The sequence below is a fragment of the Takifugu flavidus genome, chromosome 14 (assembly GCF_003711565.1).
Source record: "Takifugu flavidus isolate HTHZ2018 chromosome 14, ASM371156v2, whole genome shotgun sequence".
Classification (NCBI taxonomy): Eukaryota; Metazoa; Chordata; class Actinopteri; order Tetraodontiformes; family Tetraodontidae; genus Takifugu; species Takifugu flavidus.
In genome coordinates this window covers 7,777,832-7,797,223 of record NC_079533.1, presented here as the reverse complement: position 1 = coordinate 7,797,223, position 19,392 = coordinate 7,777,832, and the positions used below count along the sequence as shown (strand labels likewise).

The 19,392-nt window shown below is 43.8% G+C and overlaps 3 protein-coding genes across 7 annotated transcripts in view; 1 reads left to right on the top strand and 2 right to left on the bottom strand.

The window, feature by feature from the left end:
* The first annotated feature begins 228 nt into the window (after positions 1-228).
* On the top strand, positions 229-4,723 carry sms (spermine synthase). The gene is made up of 11 exons (XM_057055359.1): positions 229-392; positions 1,223-1,343; positions 1,532-1,619; positions 1,778-1,842; positions 1,927-2,102; positions 2,189-2,345; positions 2,524-2,611; positions 2,932-3,043; positions 3,125-3,204; positions 3,316-3,431; positions 3,723-4,723. Exons 1-11 carry the CDS (start codon positions 347-349, stop codon positions 3,751-3,753), a joined length of 1,080 nt encoding a protein of 359 aa, XP_056911339.1. The 5' UTR covers positions 229-346; the 3' UTR covers positions 3,754-4,723.
* A 543-nt stretch (positions 4,724-5,266) lies between these two features.
* On the bottom strand, positions 5,267-7,020 carry LOC130537738 (uncharacterized). The gene is made up of 3 exons (XM_057054747.1): positions 6,716-7,020; positions 6,197-6,390; positions 5,267-6,108 (listed from the first exon to the last, which is right to left on the bottom strand). The coding sequence occupies exons 1-3, from the start codon at positions 7,018-7,020 to the stop codon at positions 5,762-5,764; spliced, it is 846 nt and encodes a 281-aa protein (XP_056910727.1). The 3' UTR covers positions 5,267-5,761.
* A 798-nt stretch (positions 7,021-7,818) lies between these two features.
* Positions 7,819-19,392, bottom strand: part of LOC130538094 (ryanodine receptor 1-like) — a 35,054-nt gene continuing 23,480 nt past the window's right edge. For 4 of the 5 annotated variants that reach the window (XM_057055341.1, XM_057055342.1, XM_057055343.1 and 1 more), the window contains 25 exons: positions 17,749-17,848; positions 17,595-17,674; positions 17,418-17,494; positions 17,268-17,341; positions 15,474-15,554; positions 15,316-15,404; positions 15,058-15,186; positions 14,882-14,986; positions 12,801-12,882; positions 11,387-12,708; positions 11,230-11,312; positions 10,914-11,070; positions 10,750-10,836; positions 10,338-10,610; positions 10,132-10,262; positions 10,017-10,059; positions 9,814-9,947; positions 9,682-9,742; positions 9,451-9,597; positions 9,233-9,367; positions 9,017-9,173; positions 8,877-8,941; positions 8,706-8,806; positions 8,589-8,640; positions 7,819-8,494 (listed from right to left, as the gene is read on the bottom strand). In XM_057055341.1, coding sequence (XP_056911321.1) covers positions 8,399-8,494; positions 8,589-8,640; positions 8,706-8,806; positions 8,877-8,941; positions 9,017-9,173; positions 9,233-9,367; positions 9,451-9,597; positions 9,682-9,742; positions 9,814-9,947; positions 10,017-10,059; positions 10,132-10,262; positions 10,338-10,610; positions 10,750-10,836; positions 10,914-11,070; positions 11,230-11,312; positions 11,387-12,708; positions 12,801-12,882; positions 14,882-14,986; positions 15,058-15,186; positions 15,316-15,404; positions 15,474-15,554; positions 17,268-17,341; positions 17,418-17,494; positions 17,595-17,674; positions 17,749-17,848 — 3,861 coding nt within the window. In that variant the 3' untranslated portion in view covers positions 7,819-8,398. Of the gene's footprint in view, positions 8,495-8,588; positions 8,641-8,705; positions 8,807-8,876; positions 8,942-9,016; positions 9,174-9,232; positions 9,368-9,450; positions 9,598-9,681; positions 9,743-9,813; positions 9,948-10,016; positions 10,060-10,131; positions 10,263-10,337; positions 10,611-10,749; positions 10,837-10,913; positions 11,071-11,229; positions 11,313-11,386; positions 12,709-12,800; positions 12,883-14,555; positions 14,782-14,881; positions 14,987-15,057; positions 15,187-15,315; positions 15,405-15,473; positions 15,555-17,267; positions 17,342-17,417; positions 17,495-17,594; positions 17,675-17,748; positions 17,849-19,392 lie in introns of those variants that run through there. The other variant, XM_057055344.1, reaches the window with a different exon arrangement.

The window sequence follows — 19,392 nt, the reverse complement described above, 5'->3', positions numbered from 1 at the left end:
ACATTTCACTGTCTCAGCAATCAAGCAAAAAAGACAGGAACCAACACAAAGTTTTGCAGCATTTGACACTGCTTTGAGCTGACATTTGTATATTTAAATTTTGCTTTGACTAAGTGTGCAACATGCCCTCAAAAGAAAGATGAATGGAAATAAAATCTATAAAATCAAAAAAAATGCAACGCTGACACTATGCCCTCCCATTTTCGTTCACGCCTCTCTAGCCACGCCCCTTTCCGTTATTAAAGCGGTGTGATGGTCGTAGCAGTGTAGCGGGGCCCTCCCTCTGTCTGCGGATAAATACTCGCCGCTTGCCTAACCCAGGCATGGATGACGGATACACTCAATCATGGCAGTACTACATCATTCTCTCGACTTCATTCTCTCTTCACCAGGTAGGAAAACCGAGACGACGAGCTGGATATAATGTGTGCACGCAGGTTACACTTGTCGCATCGGGGCTGCAGGCGTGCTAGCTAGTTAGCAAGTTAGCTGCGCCACTGATGGGAACCTGCTCGTGCGCCCCTGTCCTTCAAAACACTCAATAACGCGGTGTTGCCATGGATGTAAGATAGTTGATAATGACAGGGGTTCCTGAGAATTATATTTAGTTTGACAAATGGAAAATAAAAATTAAGTAATTCTCGGAAATATATTTAGTTGCAGTGTCATTTCAGTCGAGCGTTGTTATATTTTTTGGGGTAAGAACTATTCAATACCTTCTCTCTGGTTAGCGGTTTGACGGCACTAATGCTAACAACGTGAGAACGGTCGGACACCGGAAGTGTCACTTTCTGCCATGTTTGTAGTTTTTTATGCAGCGATATGGAGACGTATAGACGAAAAGTGCTTCAAGTATTAAAGAGAAATTAATTGTCAGAGCAAAATGTGTATATGGCATATGGTACAGTGTCAGTAGCCATACTGAATAATGTTCTTATTAGCCATTTCAAGTCTTCATTTGAGAATTACTTGGTCCTGGTGTGTGTGTGTGTGTGTGTGTGTGTGTGTGGGGTTATCCCTTTGCTAACCTTAAAAATAATCCAATTATTTATAACCTATTGACAAAGTCCATTAGTAGTTTCTTATTGAAATAGCTGAAATTTAAAATGCCAATATCATGACTAGGCTTAAATGACCATATATTGTAGAGGATCTATATTTGATCTGCTGAGATCTGTTACCTCTGTGCAACTCAAATGTTTTGTCTGTTTTTACGTCTCAGTTGACTCTGCTTCGACAGTCCCTAGTCTACTGTCCATATTCCATGAACAGGAAATGACAGAGACTGTCCACGATACGAAAGGACATGGTTATCTTGCTACTCTTGTTGGCAAGCATGGAAGGTAAGATCCAGATTTTTAAAGAATCTTTCAGGGGGAAATGTACATTGCAAAATTCTTAAATGTATTTCAGTTACGACGTGATTATGACATCACATTAAGAGCTTAGGATGCCTCTGGTAGGGTCACTTTGATTTAATGTAGGTCAAATGGAATCCTCTCTTAAATTTTGTGGTTCTGTCTGTTTTTAGACTTGCCCTTCTGCGCGTGCACTCCCATGGGATGGTCACCATCGATCTACAGTGTTACCAAGAGGATAGTGTTGCAGAAGTAGACAATGTGGGTGATTAGAATAAGTTATTTATAGATATCGATAATTATCCGCCACACATAGCCCCCCAAAAAAGGCATGACCGTCACTTGATAAAATATTCTGAGTTTTACTCATGTATCCTACTTTAACAATCCTCCTTTTGATCACATTTGTCTCTCAACAGCTTTTAAATGCACTGGAAAAGAAGCTAAAAGCTCTCTTAAGTGGCAACATTAAGAGGTTTAAAAGGTAAACTCTTGCCGATCCATGTTGTAATGATTGCTGCATGTCAGTCTACACTGCACAGCAAGTGAATGTAATCTTCAACCCCAGGCTACCAGCACTGATACGAGGAGCAGAAGTCGACCGATACTGGCCCACATCGGACGACAGACTTATCGAATATGACATTGACCAAGTGTTGTATGAAGAAGACTCTGCCTACCAAAACATACAAATATTGCACTCCAAGCAATATGGAAATATACTAGTGCTGAACGGAGACATTAGTGAGTGTGTATAATACAGTACGGTGCATCCCACATAGGAATTCTGTGCAGAGACCAAGCTAATCACATGAACGCATGCATTACAGACTTGGCAGACAGTGATACGGCCTACACCCACGCCATCATGGGCAGCGGGAAAGAGAGCTACACCGGGAAGGAGGTGCTGATTCTGGGTGGGGGCGACGGAGGCATCCTTGCCGAGGTGGTCAAGCAAAAGCCAAAGATGATCACCATGTTGGAGATATCCTTGATGGATTCTGGTCCACTGAAATTTGGCCGGCCATTATTATTGTCTACTGGAATCATCTGTGTTGGGCACTGGTTAGCTGACTGCGTACAGGCATCACCTCATGCCTGAGTGATTGTGTGTTCCTCTTTCAGTGATGTGATATAAAAACACTCCTTAACAGACGCTGCACATTGATCAGAAGGTGATAGACGGTTGTAAAACGCACATGAGAAAAACATGTGGCGACGTCCTCGACAACCTGACTGGAGACTGCTACCAAGTAAGTTCTGAAAAGTCTCTAAAAGTTCTTTAAACCTCGAGCTAGGGATGAGCGGTGGCCGCACAAATGAAGAAGATGCAGAATGAAAGCGCCTAAAGGAGAAAACAACCCTCCTACCAAGTCAATTTTCTGCCTCACTGGTTTGAAGTGTTTGTAGTTGTTACCGGTGTAAAGCACCTAAAAATCTACTCAGCTCGTATCATCGCTTGTGTTTTTATATTTATGTTTAGGCTCTTTTGTTCAATATGTATGATAGTGTTTTAATTTGGCCTCAGCGTGTCCTGTGTAACACCTGCACCTCCCTCTTGAAACCTAACCAGATATTAGTGGAGGACTGCGTTCCTGTGTTGAAGAAGTACGTCCAGGAAGGAAGGATGTTTGACTACGTGATTAATGACCTAACCGCGGTCCCCATATCTACGGAGCCAGAAGGTTCGTCTTTGTAATGAAAATGAATCCGCAGACATTGATTAAAGAGAGAGGTGACACTCTTCTTTTAACGTCCTCATTTAGATTCCATGTGGGAATTCCTGCGTCTCATCTTGGATCTTTCCATTAAAGTCCTGCACCCCTCTGGAAAATATTTCACACAGGTTAGTTATGAATGGGAAAAACACGTGTTCAGTCGCATCACAGTTTTAATAAGATCCCATTTTAATCATGTTTTGTATTTTAACGAGATGATTTCTTCCACTGGTCGTCAGGGCAACGGTGTGAATATGACTGATGCACTGACTCTGTATGAGGAACAGCTGGAGAAGCTCTCATGTCCCGTCGGCTTCTCCAAAGAGGTGGTGTGTGTGCCCTCGTATTTGGAGCTGTATCCTTTTAAGAGCTGCTTTTATTGTCTGTTTTCTTAATAACAGCATTGCACGCACAGCGCAGATGTCGCATTAACTTTATGGCTGGACAAATATGATCGTAATCGTCGCTGATGTTTGCATGTTTGTCAGACCATGCAAAAGACTGTGCTTCCAAACATGAATGCAGACCAGTCGCTGCTAGCTTGGCTGGAGAAATCCACGCTAAACCACCACACGCAAAAACCAGCCTCTTTCTCTCATGCAACGCTCGTGCCTGGCGGGTATTAGCCTTAATAATTTCCCATCAGCTGGGTATTCTACACCATATGGAAGAAGTAAGGATCCCCGATGTTCCCTCTGGTTGAATCCCCGGTGGCTGGAATGTTTCTGCTCTTCCCATTTCTGCTGTAGTTCAGACTGGTATGTAAATCAGAGGCAAACCATCGTAATGGCAGCTCTATAATGCTAAAACGGTTGTTACTGCGATGTAAGACAAGTAGCTCCTACAGGTACATTTTACACATGTGCTGTCTGGCTGCTTTTAATTAGCTACAGTTTACTGATTATAGCCAGTGAGTGGATAATAATCAGCTCTTTTTTTGTTTTAACACTGTATCCTTGCTTATGTAAACGATCTATCGCCAATGTGCTCTGAACATAGCTTTAAGGGAAAGCCCTTACTGCCCTCCCTGTCGACGGCATTCTGTTTCCTCGTGTGCGTTTTACCATGTGTCTGATCTTTGGTTTGAAGTTTCTGGTTGCATGTACACTGCAGAAACTCTTAGATGTTTAAACAGCGATTTGATACACTGATCATGTGTAATCTCTTACTGTTTTCTCTTTTTATTTTTTTGAGTTGTGCAAACTCAGACGACTCAGTTGAGCTTTCAGCTCGGCTGAGTTCCTTTTTAAGCTGTTTTTCTTGCTGAATTTAAAATGTGGCTAGATTCCTTCAGGTTTTTGTGTTTTGTTTGTTCTTTTTTTATTTTTGCCCAACAAGACTGAAATGCTCGAGTCCAGGTTTCTTTTTAAAAGGGAAATAATTCCACCATTGCGATGTCAGCTCTGGGCTCTTCCTGTTTATTTGTCATGTTTTATTAGCACCTTTTGGTTTCTCCTGGTATTTTATGGTTTTTAAGATTGGTGCATGTTAAAGACAGGGGAATGTAGCCTGCGATGACAGTACATGGCATGTTTACACATGATTCACCACATGGGACGTGAGTTCCTGTTATTTATTCAGTATAATTTCACCAAATACTGTTGTAGCACCCTTAAGAATAAAAATTATGATTATCAACAATTGAAACAGTTCTTCTGCAAAGCTGTCCTTTTTTTTGCTTGAAGGAATTGTGCAATGTAGAAGATTTTGTGGCGATTTAAGAAAGTGTCGTGTCACTCAGAGGGTAGTTGGAGCCTGTGTTGTGTCCATTACAGTTGCAATTCCTTTAGGCTTAAATAAATGTAAAAATCAAAAATACGTGCACAAACATTCTTAACACGAACACCACCTGACTGATCAGCCTCGACACTCGATTACCTGCAGTTCTGCTAATTTTGTCTGCCCTAAAGGGGCTTTTGTGTTGGATTTGCATTGCAAATAGTGCTGATTTAAATAGTGAAAATGTGCTTGAAGCTGAAGACTCTTTGCTCAGTGGAGGAGTCGACGGTTCTGTTCACCGTTCTGAGTGCAGCTGCCGCCGGCATTGTTAGTTCTGGGCCTGGTTGGTCTGCTTATCTACTTCTAATACTTATCTAACAAGGAGTAAACATTGGTAGGACTCCAGCAGAGGAACTGGGTGCTCAGCCCTGCAGCTGGTTTAGCAATAAAAGCAAAAGTCATGCCCACACGTTTATGCATTTACATTTAATCTGCCAAATAACATCTGTACATACATGTGGAGGATTCTGAGGGATTTTGATGCCAAAAGATGACAAAACTGATATTTAACCTGGTCCGTTTAAGGTAAATTAGTGCTGTGACATTTGTCTTGGTGGTGTACAGACAGAGGGGCAGTAACGCGCCAAATACAATTACAAAATCTGATTTCCTGATTTCTACACATTTCCTCACACAGCAACATCAACACGTGGTTGGGGAGTCGGACGGCACAGGTGCTTCACACAGGTTACCAAACATTAACGTGGAGGTGACCATCCCAGTCCTTTACTGGTCCTCCCGTTGCACAACGAGCAGAGCACATGTTCACCGGGCTGCACACACAATGACAACATGAGGAAACTCGTCCACTAAAACACAAGTTGCCACTTTCACCCCCAGCTAAAACATGATCCCTTTTCAGCAGAAATCCTTTTTAATAACTGACGCTCAAGTGCGCCATCGGTCTCAGAAAGTAAATCCACCGCAGTCAAAAGCATCAAAATCAGAATCGGCCATTTCAAAGTCAAAGCTGTTGTAGTGAGGCGCGTCCAGGGACGCGCTGCCGGCCTGGTACGCCTGCGCCGGTCCCACACCGGCGAAATCTGTGTTGAGTGGCATGTCGGGGGCTCTGGCGTCCAGATTAGAGAGCGAGCATGTGCCTAGGTAGCCAATGGCGGACGAGGTGGCGGCTCCGCCCATCAGCAGATAAACCGCCTTCACTGCCTGAGCGTTGCTGATGGTGCCGTGACGCAGGCAGCCCACGGCACGCGGGCCGCCTCTGTACGACTTTGAATGCGGCGAATTCCTGCCTGCTGGGTTGAAGAGTTCCAGACACACACACACACACGTTTGTAAATGATGGTCAATAGCCAATCACAGCCGCAGAGACCCCACGCTCACCTCTGTCCTTCGGGGAAGCGCAGGTGTTGGGTTTCGGGGCGGACGTCTCCAAGTCGCAGACGGGCGGCGTCGGTGGGTCTTTGTCTAGGACTTGCTCGGGCGCCAGATCTCTGAGAATAATGCGTGGCAGCGACACTTGATGGCGCTTACAGTGGCTCACAGGTGACGAGAGGCTCTGTAGGAAATAAATAATCCTGGCAATGTAACGAATAAATGGAACTTAAGTAAACGTGTCATAAATGTGTCTTGTTTGCTCACATTTTTCACTTTTCTCAGCATATTCAGCCACTGACTGAAAACAAGACAAAGAGTTTCATCGTTACCGTTATTGTGTGTGGTTGATTTCTATTGTTCCTGTGACGCTGAAACAGAATGAACTTGAATCAGACTTCCAATGTAAGCCTTACAAATGAAAAGGGATGACCTCACAATGGGATTTTAGCTGACAGATTCATTATTTTCCCCTCCTCGCCATCATGGAGATGATAAGATTTCACTTGGCTTAACTATCGCAGTGACCTGCACTCTGAAGAGGTTTCGGTCAGCAGCAGCAGGTATTTGTTCTGGGGGAGGATCAGGGCGAAGCAGCAATCTCTGCATCCACCGGCAGGCAACCTCGGCAGGTCCAGGATCTCCTTGCCTTCCACGATGGCTTCGCAGCTGCTCTGCACCAGCACCAGCTGGTCGGGTGGAGACGATGCATCGTGGGAGACGGTCAGGGCGCCCTCAGACGTTAGCAGCAGAAACCTCTTCTTCCACTGTTTGAAAATGAATCCACCTGTAGAGGAGAAATAGTCGGGGATAGCGTGAGAAACTTCCACCATCATAACCTGATGTCTTAAGCGTATTTACTACCAAGCATGGTTGCTGTGGTCGTGATAACGGCGTACAGCTGGATTAGAGAGTGAACGCCCCCTTATTCTCTCATCCTCGCAGATTAGAGGCAGTCAGACGGATGGAGGATCAAGAGGCCTCCACCAATCAGATGATGGGTTCATTCCAAATAGATACAGCAAAAACACTTGTGCATTTTAATAAGGAACATAATTGATTTTCTTACCTCAGCTGGTAGCAGTAGTGGGTGTGATGATGTCATATTTCCAAGGTTTTGGGGTTTTTTTTTTTTTTAAAAAAAGGATGTGCACTGAACAGTTTTTTTGTTTAAAGAACAATTATATTTCAAGAATTTCGAAACCCGCAGCTGAAGACGCCCAATTTGAAGAAAACGCAGCAAAACGAGCCGAAAACATCAGATTTCTGACCAACATCCTGACGCATTCATTGCGTGGAAATTTAAAGTTCTAGCACAAAAAAACCAACCTCGACATCGGAATAAATGGAGGAGAGGAGAAGCTTACTGTACATCCTGAGCGTCCCGCGATGGATCTCGTTCATCTTCAGGGTGGACGGGTCCCAGTCGAACAGGCTCGGGCAGAGAAGCACGACGCGGTGGGAGTGAGGCGTACATGAGACGCGATGCGAGTTTAAATGCTGAGCTCTAATCCGCACTCAGCCCGGATGTTCCATAGTTTAACAGTGTGACATAAAAATGGGCGGACCAGTGAGGGATGACATGCAACAAACTATAGCAGATGAGTTTAGATTAGACAGGATGTTTAGAATGACTTGGCAGCATGATTTTAATCTCAGGAGTTATTTAATATCCGTTCGTTTCAATATACACGGAGTTTAAATCTGTGCGTTTCATTCAAATCCAAAAGAACTTGAACTATTTCTAACACTCTGCTGGTGACTGTGATGAGGCTTGTGGTTTATCTGTTATCTTGGACACAAAGATGCCTTAAAAATAATGACGAAGAGAATAATTTAAATCAAACACACTGTAAAGCTATTAAACACGTTGCGAATGTGATGATAAACAAAGAAATTCAAGATCTGAAGAACATTATTGACCCCATAATGTCAGGAACCGAACAAACTGGTGATTTTCTGCTGATCCTTTAACAACAATCTGACAGCGCTGTACAGAAAAACAGAATTTAAATAAATGACGGCATTTAAACGGAGTAAAAGCACTGAATCGCTGGCAGTTTCTCAAAATTCTGCACTGTTTCATGACAATTGGTGAAAACAAACTAAAATACTAAGATAAGTGCTTATTTCATTAAAGGGAAATGTGACTTGTCTTTGTATTTGCAGCTGAAATAAAGGGGTTGCATTACAAACACAAGTGCTTGTTGCTTAGGAAAGCTGATCCTCATATTGCTTTCTGAAACAATCACCAGCTGGGAAAAAGTCCCAGCAACGCTCTTGGTACATCTTCCAGACGTATGACTCCTAAAACAGGAGGGGGGACGGAAGGACAAGAGGTCACAGACTGAGGTCAGAAACTGAAAACTAAAGAATTAAAGATTAAAGATTTCAGACTGACCTGCCCGGTGTGCTCCGTCTCATCTTTGTTGATTAGATACATTAAAAAGAACCTGAAAAGCAGACGCACGTTAGCATATTTCCCCCCTCACACGCGCCCACGCAGAGATACACTCACATGTAATTGGCCAGGTTGTGCTCATCTAAGGTGTGAGTCTCAAAGCCGTGCGGAGTCGTATCAAAGTAGTCGCTACCGATCCCACATATGAAGCACTTTGTCTGCAGAGAACCAGAGGAGATGAGGAGCGCCGCCCATCTGACGGCGACAGGCTACATTTATATACCACACCTCCATGTCCTCCTTGACCTGCTCCTGCTGGTCTCTCAGTTCCCCAAAGGCGTCGATGATCAGACCTGCAGGAAGCAAAGAGGAGCCTCTTAGACGTTCGCTCGAGTTCAGAAATGCACCCCCGGACTGCGCTGGGTTACCCTGAATAATGGCCAGCAGGATGACGATGACAAAGAAGAAGAAGGTGATGTCAAAGACGACTCGATACAGCTCGTATTCGTCTCCCGCTGGATCCTCGATTTCGTCTCCGATGCCTCCGCCCGCTCGCACGCCCACGTACATGTGGAACAGGTAACACTGGGGAAAAAACCCGCGTGTCAATAGTGTGTCTATCCATCACGAGCGCCATGACTTACCGTCATCATGTCGTCGCACTTCATGTCCGGCTCGTCCTCGTCCTCGCTCTTGTTGTAAAACTTGCGGAAGAAATTGAAGGCGACTACGGTGTAAAGGTAGACGACCACGGCCAGCAGCCCCACGGTCATCATGAGCTGGCGGAGACGGGAGAGAAACGAGCCCGTCGTCTCGTCTGAAACAGGATGACGGCGGTTTTCAACGTCTTTGCTGCCCTCACCTGTTTGCCGTTGTGCGTGACCGAGGACAGGATGGTGCGCAGAGTTTTGACCCCCATGGCGATGTCCAGCAAGTGGCAGGCGAAGAAGAAGTTGTTGTAATGTCCCAGCAGGGACATGATCGTGTACCAACAGAGGTATAGGAAAGTCTACAAAGAGATTCAGGTTGATTGTTTTTCAGTTTTAAAATATGAGGCTGCATCTGGACGGTGCTGAAATATCGGATTTCTTACGCCGTCAGTGAACACAACGCCAAACTTCCAGATCTGATACTTCATGTCGATGGAGGTAATCCTAAAAAAAGTTGGTGTCCATTTTTAGATGGATAATATTTGACATTTGGGGGCGGGGGACGTGCACTGTACCATGCAAACACAGAGTTGTCTGGCGCCTCCTGTTTCTTCTCGTGCTGCTGACTCACATCGAGGGAGGCCAAATCGACCCCCAGGAGCTCAGCGATTCGTTCCCGGCCATAGATGTCTCCGTACTTATCCAGAACCTGAGGGCACACCTTAAATTACACCTGAGACTCTTTTGAGGAGGGCGCTGCACATCAAACGCAGCCTACCTTTGTTTTCACAAATTTATCCCAGTAGTTGTTTGGGAAGGAGCTGTGGAAAAACGCACAAATGTGTTAATTATTACGAGCAAAACAGGCATCGCATCTTTGTTAATCGCCCTACGGCGTGTTTAGAACCAGTCGGTCCCACTGGCCCTTGATGTCATCCTCTTCGGGCTGCTCGGTGATGTACAGTCCATCGAATTCCAGCTTTCTGGCGAGTTCCTTCTCCCTTTTGAAGATCACCAGTGGAATCTTAAGTGACACGGAGTTGTGATTGAGACGTGCATCACCGTTACACACTGGAAACTATGGTTTAGGCTTTTATACCTTCAGGCAGTTATAGCCAATAATGCAGATAAATGAAATGACCGTGTGCAGGGCAGCGAGGAAGGCCAGTGTGGGCTGCATGTATCCCGTGCTCTCCTCTAAATAGAAATAAATCGGCATGTCCTCGTCATTCTCGTCTCCCCCATCACTCATTCCAGAGCCCTCCGCTTCCTCTCCCGAGCCTTCAAACAAGCCTGACGCTTCAAACATCCCGCTGCCCTCCGAGAGCCCAGAACCCTCCAACTCCTCACCCTCAGGGGGGGTGTCAGACACCTGGACAGAAGACACGGAGATGCGTCTGGTGAAGAGTTCTGTGCATGTTTGTGGGGACTGACTTTAAAGTGAGGTATCAAAAAGTGGATTGTTGGAAAAGCATACGGTGAATGAACAAATCGGGGGTTATTCTTTTTACCTTGTAGAACAGCAGAATGAAGTTCAGGGCAAATGCCAGGAAGAGAGCCAAAAAGCGCAGGTTGTAAAAGTTTCTGGAGAGGTAGTTCTACAACGATCGAATAACAAATTTTATTTAATGACTTTGGATAAGTGAAAACTACAGTTCTCACCAAGCTCACTTACCAAAAACTTGCTCCTCTGGGTCTCCAGCTCGCCCCAGATCTGGAAACCTTCCTCCCCTTTCACCTTCTTTTCTTTTTTCTGAGCAGATTTCTTTGGTTTTTCCAGCTGCTCCTCGTTGCTTTGGGGCTCTTTTTCTGCTTTCTCACCACTTTCAACCCTGGAAGTTGACATCAAAATGATCGTAGTACATGGCCGTGACAGATACTTAACCCTCCGAGTTTGTCTCCTCTGAGACCCTTTATTCTTAACTTAGAATGAAATAAATGGAAAATATATGTAATTAAAATCAAATGACTGGAAAACCAGAAGCTCTTACTCTGCCTTTTCAGGCTCTGGGGGCGGTTCTTCCACAGGGACAGGCTCAGGTGGGTTCTGGCTTGCGTCAGTCTCATCTGGTGCCTGAGACAAATCCAAATATGTGACACTTCCCGAACCTGTCGGGAGGCAACATTAAGGCGGAAGTATTCACGCACCTTTTTCCTCTTTGTTATGGGGGTCCCTTCAGGAGTCGGTGGCTCGACAGGTGACTCTACACCCATGTCTCCAAGTCCACCTGGAGCATCAATGCCCGGTATCCTCCCACCTTCTTTATCCTGGGTATCCTCCTCTTCCTCCTCTCCACTCCCCGTCTCTCCAGATTCTGTTACACCTCCAGGGTCTTGCTCCTCCCCCATCCTTGGCTCCCCTGGTCCGTCTCCGTGTACATCATCCTGTGTGGGATCTGGCATGCTAGCTAGAATCTCTGTCACTGTGATGTTCTTTGCCCCCTCCACGAGCCCCCCGCCAAACAGGGCCTGCCAGATGATCATGAAGAAGCCTTTGCACACACTGTAAATGAAGTGCAATATACTCATCAGGATGGTCCAGAAGAAGGTGGACAGAGCCACTATGATCTCCTTGATGGTCATCTTCCTCACTCTGCGATACTGTCTCCGGAGGTTACGGAAGGTGAAGATGCTAAAGAAGCTAATGGTGCTGTTTATGAATTCGGCAAAGGCAGAGCTGGACTCGGGCTGCCCTTCCTCCCCATTGCTGTCCTCGTCGCCCGCTCCGCTCACTCCAGCCCCGGGTCCACCCTCGCCGCCAGCGTCTTCTCCTTCATCATCCTCCTCTCCCTTTTCCTCTTCCTCCTGCTCTGAAATTTGGGAGGCGATGTTCATCTCAAAAATGGTGTCCTCGCAGAAGTTGACGAACATTTCCATCTTCTCCGACTCGCCGCCCTCGTTGACCACATCAAAGATAAACTGCCGCTTGGACTCTCGGACCTGAGGCATCTCCCACTGGCGCCGATTTACTTCACTGATTTCGAAGTAGATGCGCTCAATCTTCCTGCTAGCGCCCATGATTTCGATGCGGCCGAGGAAGGGCCGGAAGTAGTTCAGCACGCTGTCTGCTTGTTCCAGGAAGTTCTGTAGCCTGGTGTCATGGGGGACGTGTTCTGACAGGTTGGTGAGCAGCACCGCAATGTTGAACCCAATGTCCTTGGCAGGTGCTTGGAAGCGACTGGCGAACTCCTCATAGTGGATCATGTCATTCTCATCTGCTTCGGAACAGGACAGAAGAAACTGGATCTCAGAGGGAGAATACTGTTTCTGGCTGTCCATGGCCTTCTGGAAATCCTTCTTGGAGATCAGCCCTCGGGGGTCTGTGACATAATCCCGAAAGGCATCCGAAGCAACGATGTCTTTCAATTTAAGGAACATGTCAAAGAACTTGAGGATCATCTCAACGTTGCTGGATGATTCCACCAACATGTCCACCATCTGGCGCGCAATTGTACCATTTACCACGTTTCCTGAGTACAGAATACAATAAAAGCAATTTAAAGAGCCAAAGAAGGAGACTAAAAGTCAGTTTAGACCTGAAAACAACCCAGAAATTCTTTACCCTCCAAGAGTGAGAGCAACATAACGACCATGTCTTTCTGAAGGTCGAGGAGCTCCTTCAGCAGACCGATCTGGCTGGAGTCCTGTGGTGGTACAAAGATGCACAATTTCTGACAGTAATGATGACTCTACTCACACCGTGTGGAAATATTAGAGGGGGAACGCATTTATGGCAACACCATACCCACCAGGGAAGGGAGAGCACGTGTCAGAACTGTTAAGCACACATTTTTTCCAACATATAATAACCCTAAAAGCTTAAAAGGTTGTGGTTAAAAACATCAGGAATATGTTTTTTCCCCAATTCTACTCAAGGTAGAGTACCGGTAAGTGATCAGATTGGTTATTTAACCAGAATATAATGTTGATGAATAACTAAAAGTTAAAAACACTAAAGTTAAAATGCCAGTTGTCTCAATTTTGGATTAGATTTTAAAGCTGTAGCTTTTATGATGCAGAGTAAGAGAAAATAAAGACTACTAACAAAGCAGGTTGTCATAGTAACCAATCCACCTTGCTACATAAGATGATAATGTCTTATAATAATATTTACGATGAGACTGTGCTCTCTGACATACACGTGTTAGAATACTGTGTTAAATGTAACAGAATGCAGGAGCCACAAAGCAACAGCACAAATGGAAAGCTCGGGTTAATTATTAGTAGATGAGATGGCAACAGAATTAAAAGCCATGTTAAACGTGTGCACACAGCACAGATGTGACATTAAAATGTCTGTTTCAACAGCAAAAAGACCTTTGGATATGATTTATGAAGGTTAAAATGCCTCCTATCAGGAAGTTTTGTAGCCACCTGTTGCTCTTTGAATACTTATATTCAAAGAATGAAGTAAAATAAAATTAAACACAAAATTTCAAACTTAAAAATGCTACTAAAACACAACAGAATGAAGAAAGTAACTTTAAAATTAAATGCTGTGTCTTTTTTCTACTCTTCTGTATCCTCTTCACATTCTCAGTATTCTCTCTCAAAGGTGTTTCTAAATATAAATATATTGAAATATATTTATATTTTCACCAGAAACAGGTAAAATGACTGTGAGGTGTATTTTCAACACAGCTTCTGGGATCTATTTACAGCAGGTGAATATAAAACAACCTGATCAGGAAAACCAACACTGGACAAATTACAAACAGGTAAACATCAAAATCAATATCACATCAATAGACAAATAAAATGGATACATACTTTACCCTGCATTGACCATGTGGAAGACAGTTTCAATGATAAATAAATTATTGGGGCGTTCAGCAATTACAAACATTTCATTTGTAAATGGTTTTGATTCATACACTATTCTTTTTATTAAGGGTGATAAAAGCACTAACACATCCTGCCCTCCTTTAGTTTTTAATTACAAGTATAAAAAATTACCATGTTTTGGTTGACTGGCTTCAATCCTACAGAATATTTGCTAAAAACATGATCAAACTGGTGAGTTTAACAAAAAACATGGCTTCACTTTTCCATTCCTACTCAACATCTATATCTATATGTATTTATACTTCATACTACTACATATTGATGGCTGAAAGCTGATGATGCCAAGCAAATAAATGTTGTGTTAGTTGCATCATATGGTAAATATGACAATAAATGGGTTTAAACCTATGGCTGGAGGATGGATGGAATCTGATGATGAATGTATATGAATGATGGGTGTTACATGCAAAACATGATAATAATGAAATGCTTGTGTCTCATTCACCCCATGAACCCACCATCAACGATTCACATGATTTACCTTCGATGCTTGACAGTAAATAAAAATATTAAGTATTAAGTTAACTACAAAAGGAAGCCCTGATACTTGTTTTCACATGCACACCGTTTGTACTGTCAAATGTGCTCGTGTCCAGATTAACTCCGCAGAATGTGCCGAAACCAGGCAAAAAGACCAATTGGGAGACTACAGAGCCAATAAAAAGAAGGCTGTCGATGTGCTCAGTCCACGCGTGAAGCTGCAGCAAAGCAAGAATGACTGTTTTGGGGGGTTTGCATGAGTACAGCCAGTCAATACTGTCCAGGATAATATAATAACACAATCAGGTGTGTGCGTACCTGCGCCAGCTTCATCATCATGTGGGCGAAGACATGAAGAAACCCCACAATGGCGTCCCACAGCCTGCTGTGTGCCAGAGACTGCTGGTTGCCCGTGCACGGGCCCTGGCATGGAAAGCTGTGTTACAACAGGTGACTGGATGGAGTCAGAAACTGATTTGCTACCTGTTCTTTACCTGAATGTATTCAGTGAGAGTGTTAAATATTTGTTTAGCCACTGTCATGGCTTTGGAGAAGTTCTTTTTCCCCGGTTCATCAATGACATCCTTGCCAGAGTAATACCAATAGAAATCGCTGATTGACTCCTTAAATTGAAACAATAGAGAAATAATGAGCAATAATGAATAAAAGCCATTTACCCTTCTCTTAATATGAGAAACAGACAAGCCGGTGGCCTCAGGTGAGGAGCGGGTGGCCTCTTTCATGGCTCGTACCTGCAGCCGGAGAAGGTAATCCACCGTACAGATGATGATGTTGATGGTCGTGGTGCTGCCAATCTGAGTCCGCAAGTAGTTCTGAAAATCTACAGCAAAACACAGCTGATGGTCTACTGTCGTTTTTTTTGTTATACACATTTAATATTGAGACTCACCATTATTGTGACCTTCGCACAGCAGCTGCAAAAACCTGAAGAGGTCACAGGTGAACTCATCGTCCGCCATCACCTTCTCACCTACGAAAAGAAAAAGACCGAACGGTAAAACGACAGCCTGACATCTGGCTGAGGTCAGACTGGCTACGAGAGTCAAAGCTACATCTGAATAATACTGAGTCCTCATTATTCGCAGTACGAGAACAGTGAATAAAATCTATCCCACAACTTACGATCATCTCTCAGTAGATTTTAGTAACACTGCAACATCAACCTCCAACAAAATGCTGCTTCTTACAAGCGATTAAAGAACGAGCCACACTGACGTCCACTGATCATATTATTAAACACAACGGTGGTCTGACACCGAAACAACATACGCGGGGACATACTGTACAGTCATGATAAAAACGGAGAAAACGTTGGAACATATCAATAAACCCTAAACAAACAACAACAATGTGCATTTGTGTAGATAGGAAAAAGCATTAATGTTATTATAATGTAGGGGTGAACTGGCACCAGTGTTCCCGGTGTGTTTTTTCCATTTAATATTTGATTTATTCCAATTAAAGCAGCTGATTACGGCGGCGGGTGGATTTGACCGACCACCACGGTACACAATAAACACACACCAAGATGCAGAGTCGTGCGGCACACACAGGTTAGCTCAGGTGCACAGGGCAGCAGGTGACGTCCCTCAAAATTACAGAAGGGAATCCAGCACGGGACCCATCGCACAACGAGATGGGACGTTCGGTATTCAGCAGAACCACAATTATTCAAGCCACTGGCTAACCCTAACCCTAACTTTAGGGTTTCCAAGGAGAGGGAGACCACAGAATTTGATGTTGTCATGTTTTTTTTACGTTCAGTGAGTAATTTCGATTATGGGATTACTCCCAGTTACTGGCTCGTGTGGTGATGCAGACGAGCCCTTTGACAGATATGAAAATCGCAGTCACTTTAATTTTGATGTCGGTGTCATTTAAAAAAAAAAAACAACAACAAAAAAAGAGGCATGCTTCCATACGCATAAGGTGATCCAAAAAATGTCAACTCAGATATGACAAACTGTTCAGAATTGATCTAATTTAGGAAGAAAAAAGACCAGATTCCATTCAATGCCTTTTGAAAGGGAGCAGGGAAAGGTGAGGAAGGACTACAAGCGATGAAAATGAAAGGTGATAAGAAGCTTCGGGGTCAAAGTTGAGCGTTAGTTAAAGAATTGTTGGAAGGCCGGTGGCAGAGAGAGAGAGAGACAGGTGGAGAGAAACATGATTTACCCCGATCTACGTTCAACTCTGAGGACCATGAAAGGAGGGACAAGGGAGAGGTGGCAGTGATCATGGGGAAGGGAGACAGGATCAATGTGTTGACAAAAGTAGAAGACTACGATGAGGAGGGGGAGATTCACAACATTCCATGGCAATTACTTTAAGGTAGAATTTATAATGAACTTGAGGGCAGAAATTGGAGAAATAAAACCCAACCGGCAATGTAAACGGAAGCACATTACATCGTGAAAACGAATGGCTCTACAGTCATCAAGCGTTAATAATGTGTGGTAGAAGAATGAATTGATGCTCGGGATTCCCTCAGTCTGCTCTGCCATGTTAATAATGACAGCATGTGGATCAAATAAGAGTACAAGGATCATGTAATCACAATACCAGATCAGAAATCTAACAATTTGGGTTTGAAATACGCAGCAGTGTAATCTGAACCCCCAACTGTTGCAGCTAAAGCAATAGATGGATCATTAATGAGGATTAGGATGTTCTGGGCACTTACTGGTCCCCTCCTCTGAAACCATGCCCAGGCCTTCTGCCTTGTTCTGCCTCTCAAAGGCATTGAGATCCAGGACACTGCAGAGAGAAGGAAAAACCTCCTTTAGCTGGATGTTCTTTCCTGTCATGTTACTTTTCTGACTGGACGGCTGACCTGCAGGTCTGCATCAGTGCCTGAACACTTAAAAAGAAACCTACATCCTTCTTATCCTTCAGGTATTCCAGCATTTTCTAAAAAAAAAAGAAGAAGAAGAAGAAAGAAAATCCACTCCAGTTAACTTTAAAGACACATTGAAAAACCCCCCCCAAAAAAAAAATCCAGAACACGTACACGCTGAACCTCGCTGTTGCCACCATTAAGGATGGAGATACCCAACTTAAGGGTGGTTGTCACCATCGGACCAGTCTCACCTAATTTTGTGTGGAAAAGCAAATGAAATTCGTAGTTTGAGGGCAACAAAGTGACTAAAGTATATGAGGAGAACCTTTGCAGGCACTGATCATCTGCAGGACCATCTCTGCAGCGCCACGGTTGTGGAGTCGGGACTGTTGGTACAGCAGCCGCTGTTTCTCCATCTCTTTCTCCTGCAGGTCAGACAAACTCAATGAGCTTTAAATGAGGATCTAACGAGGAGAATAAACCGCTTCAGGAATGAGAGCTCAGAGAACAACTAGCAGAACCACTGACTATAAACATACCAACATTTAAATTTAAAAAAGAAAAATATAATATCAATATATAAAAATAGTTAAGCTACTTAACTAAATAAAGTTTATGAGCTGCCTCGAGGTATTTATGAATAGTTTTGACTCTCCTTTCATTTACACTTCTGTCATTTTAATACTATACTAACCTTTTTATTATCTAATTAAAGTTACATTTTTCAATGGAACTAGTCTGCAGCTGCATAACATATTCACTATATTACAGATCTCTTTTTTTATTCAAATCAAAAAATCATCAGTAGAATAGGTTGTTATCTATTTTAAGGACTTTTAGTTCTACACTACCACACATCTACGTTTTTTATAATTACTGGTTATCTTTTCATCCTCCGCCAAGGACGTTATATGTTCATAAAGGTTCAAGCTCAGGGCTGTCAGAGTTAAATATCCCATAATCTCCACCAAATTTGTGTATCTGAGTTCTTTTCTGCTGACACCTGAACATTCATATGTATTTTTAATGTTTTAAGTAAATATGCAGAGGAGAGAAGCGCAAATATCCACTTTACGTTTCAGGTAATACTGAAAACACTGGACTATTATGGGCTGTATTCATATACCTGTCAGCGAGAAAACGTTTGTTTCTGACAAAAACACACAAGCCAACCCTTTAGTTTGGAAAGAAGTTCACATTAACAGGTGTGTTTGATTTCAGGGTGGGTCATGTGACGAGTTCAGCCTTGGCGGAGGTTTGCTCTTGTTAGTCATGGAGCTACACTACTCCTTCACGTTTGCTGGCAGGATCAAGCGTTAGACCACAGGAAACCACCCCCACTGGCTAAGCTTTCTGACTGTTCACCTAGAGCTGCCCACTGTCATTTTAGGGTGATGTAGTTGGTTTAGCAAAATAAACCAACCTTTCCACCATGAGTCAAAATGTAATCAGCTGTTTATAGATTTCAAGTGGCAAACACAGAAAAAGCTCTGACACAGGGGTCAAATTGACATCGCTCTGTTCAGTCACATCACAGATCGATTATAATGTCCCACATCATGGCCTTCAAACAACCCCCCCTCCCCCAAACACACCCTCCCCTCCCTCCCAACCACCCACATATGCCTGACCACGCTCTGCCTGCTGTGTTGTTGGATTTTGCACTGTGACCCTCTTGGAAACCTAATGAAATCCGATTCTATGCACTGTATGACACTAGTATGTGTGTGTGTGCGCATGTGTGCGTGTGTGTGTGCTATTTTGGCTTTCGCTGTAGTCTGTCAGTATACTAGATGAGTGGGGGAAGGGAGCATTGATCAGATGCATTCAGCAGATTAAGACTGGAGTTATGTGTATAAGTAGAATTACATGGAGTGATGGAAGAAGGAGAGAGAGAGATGGAGAGATAGATATAGACAGCCATATGAAGTGGGAGGAATTAAATAACTAGCAGATAAGATGGTTACAT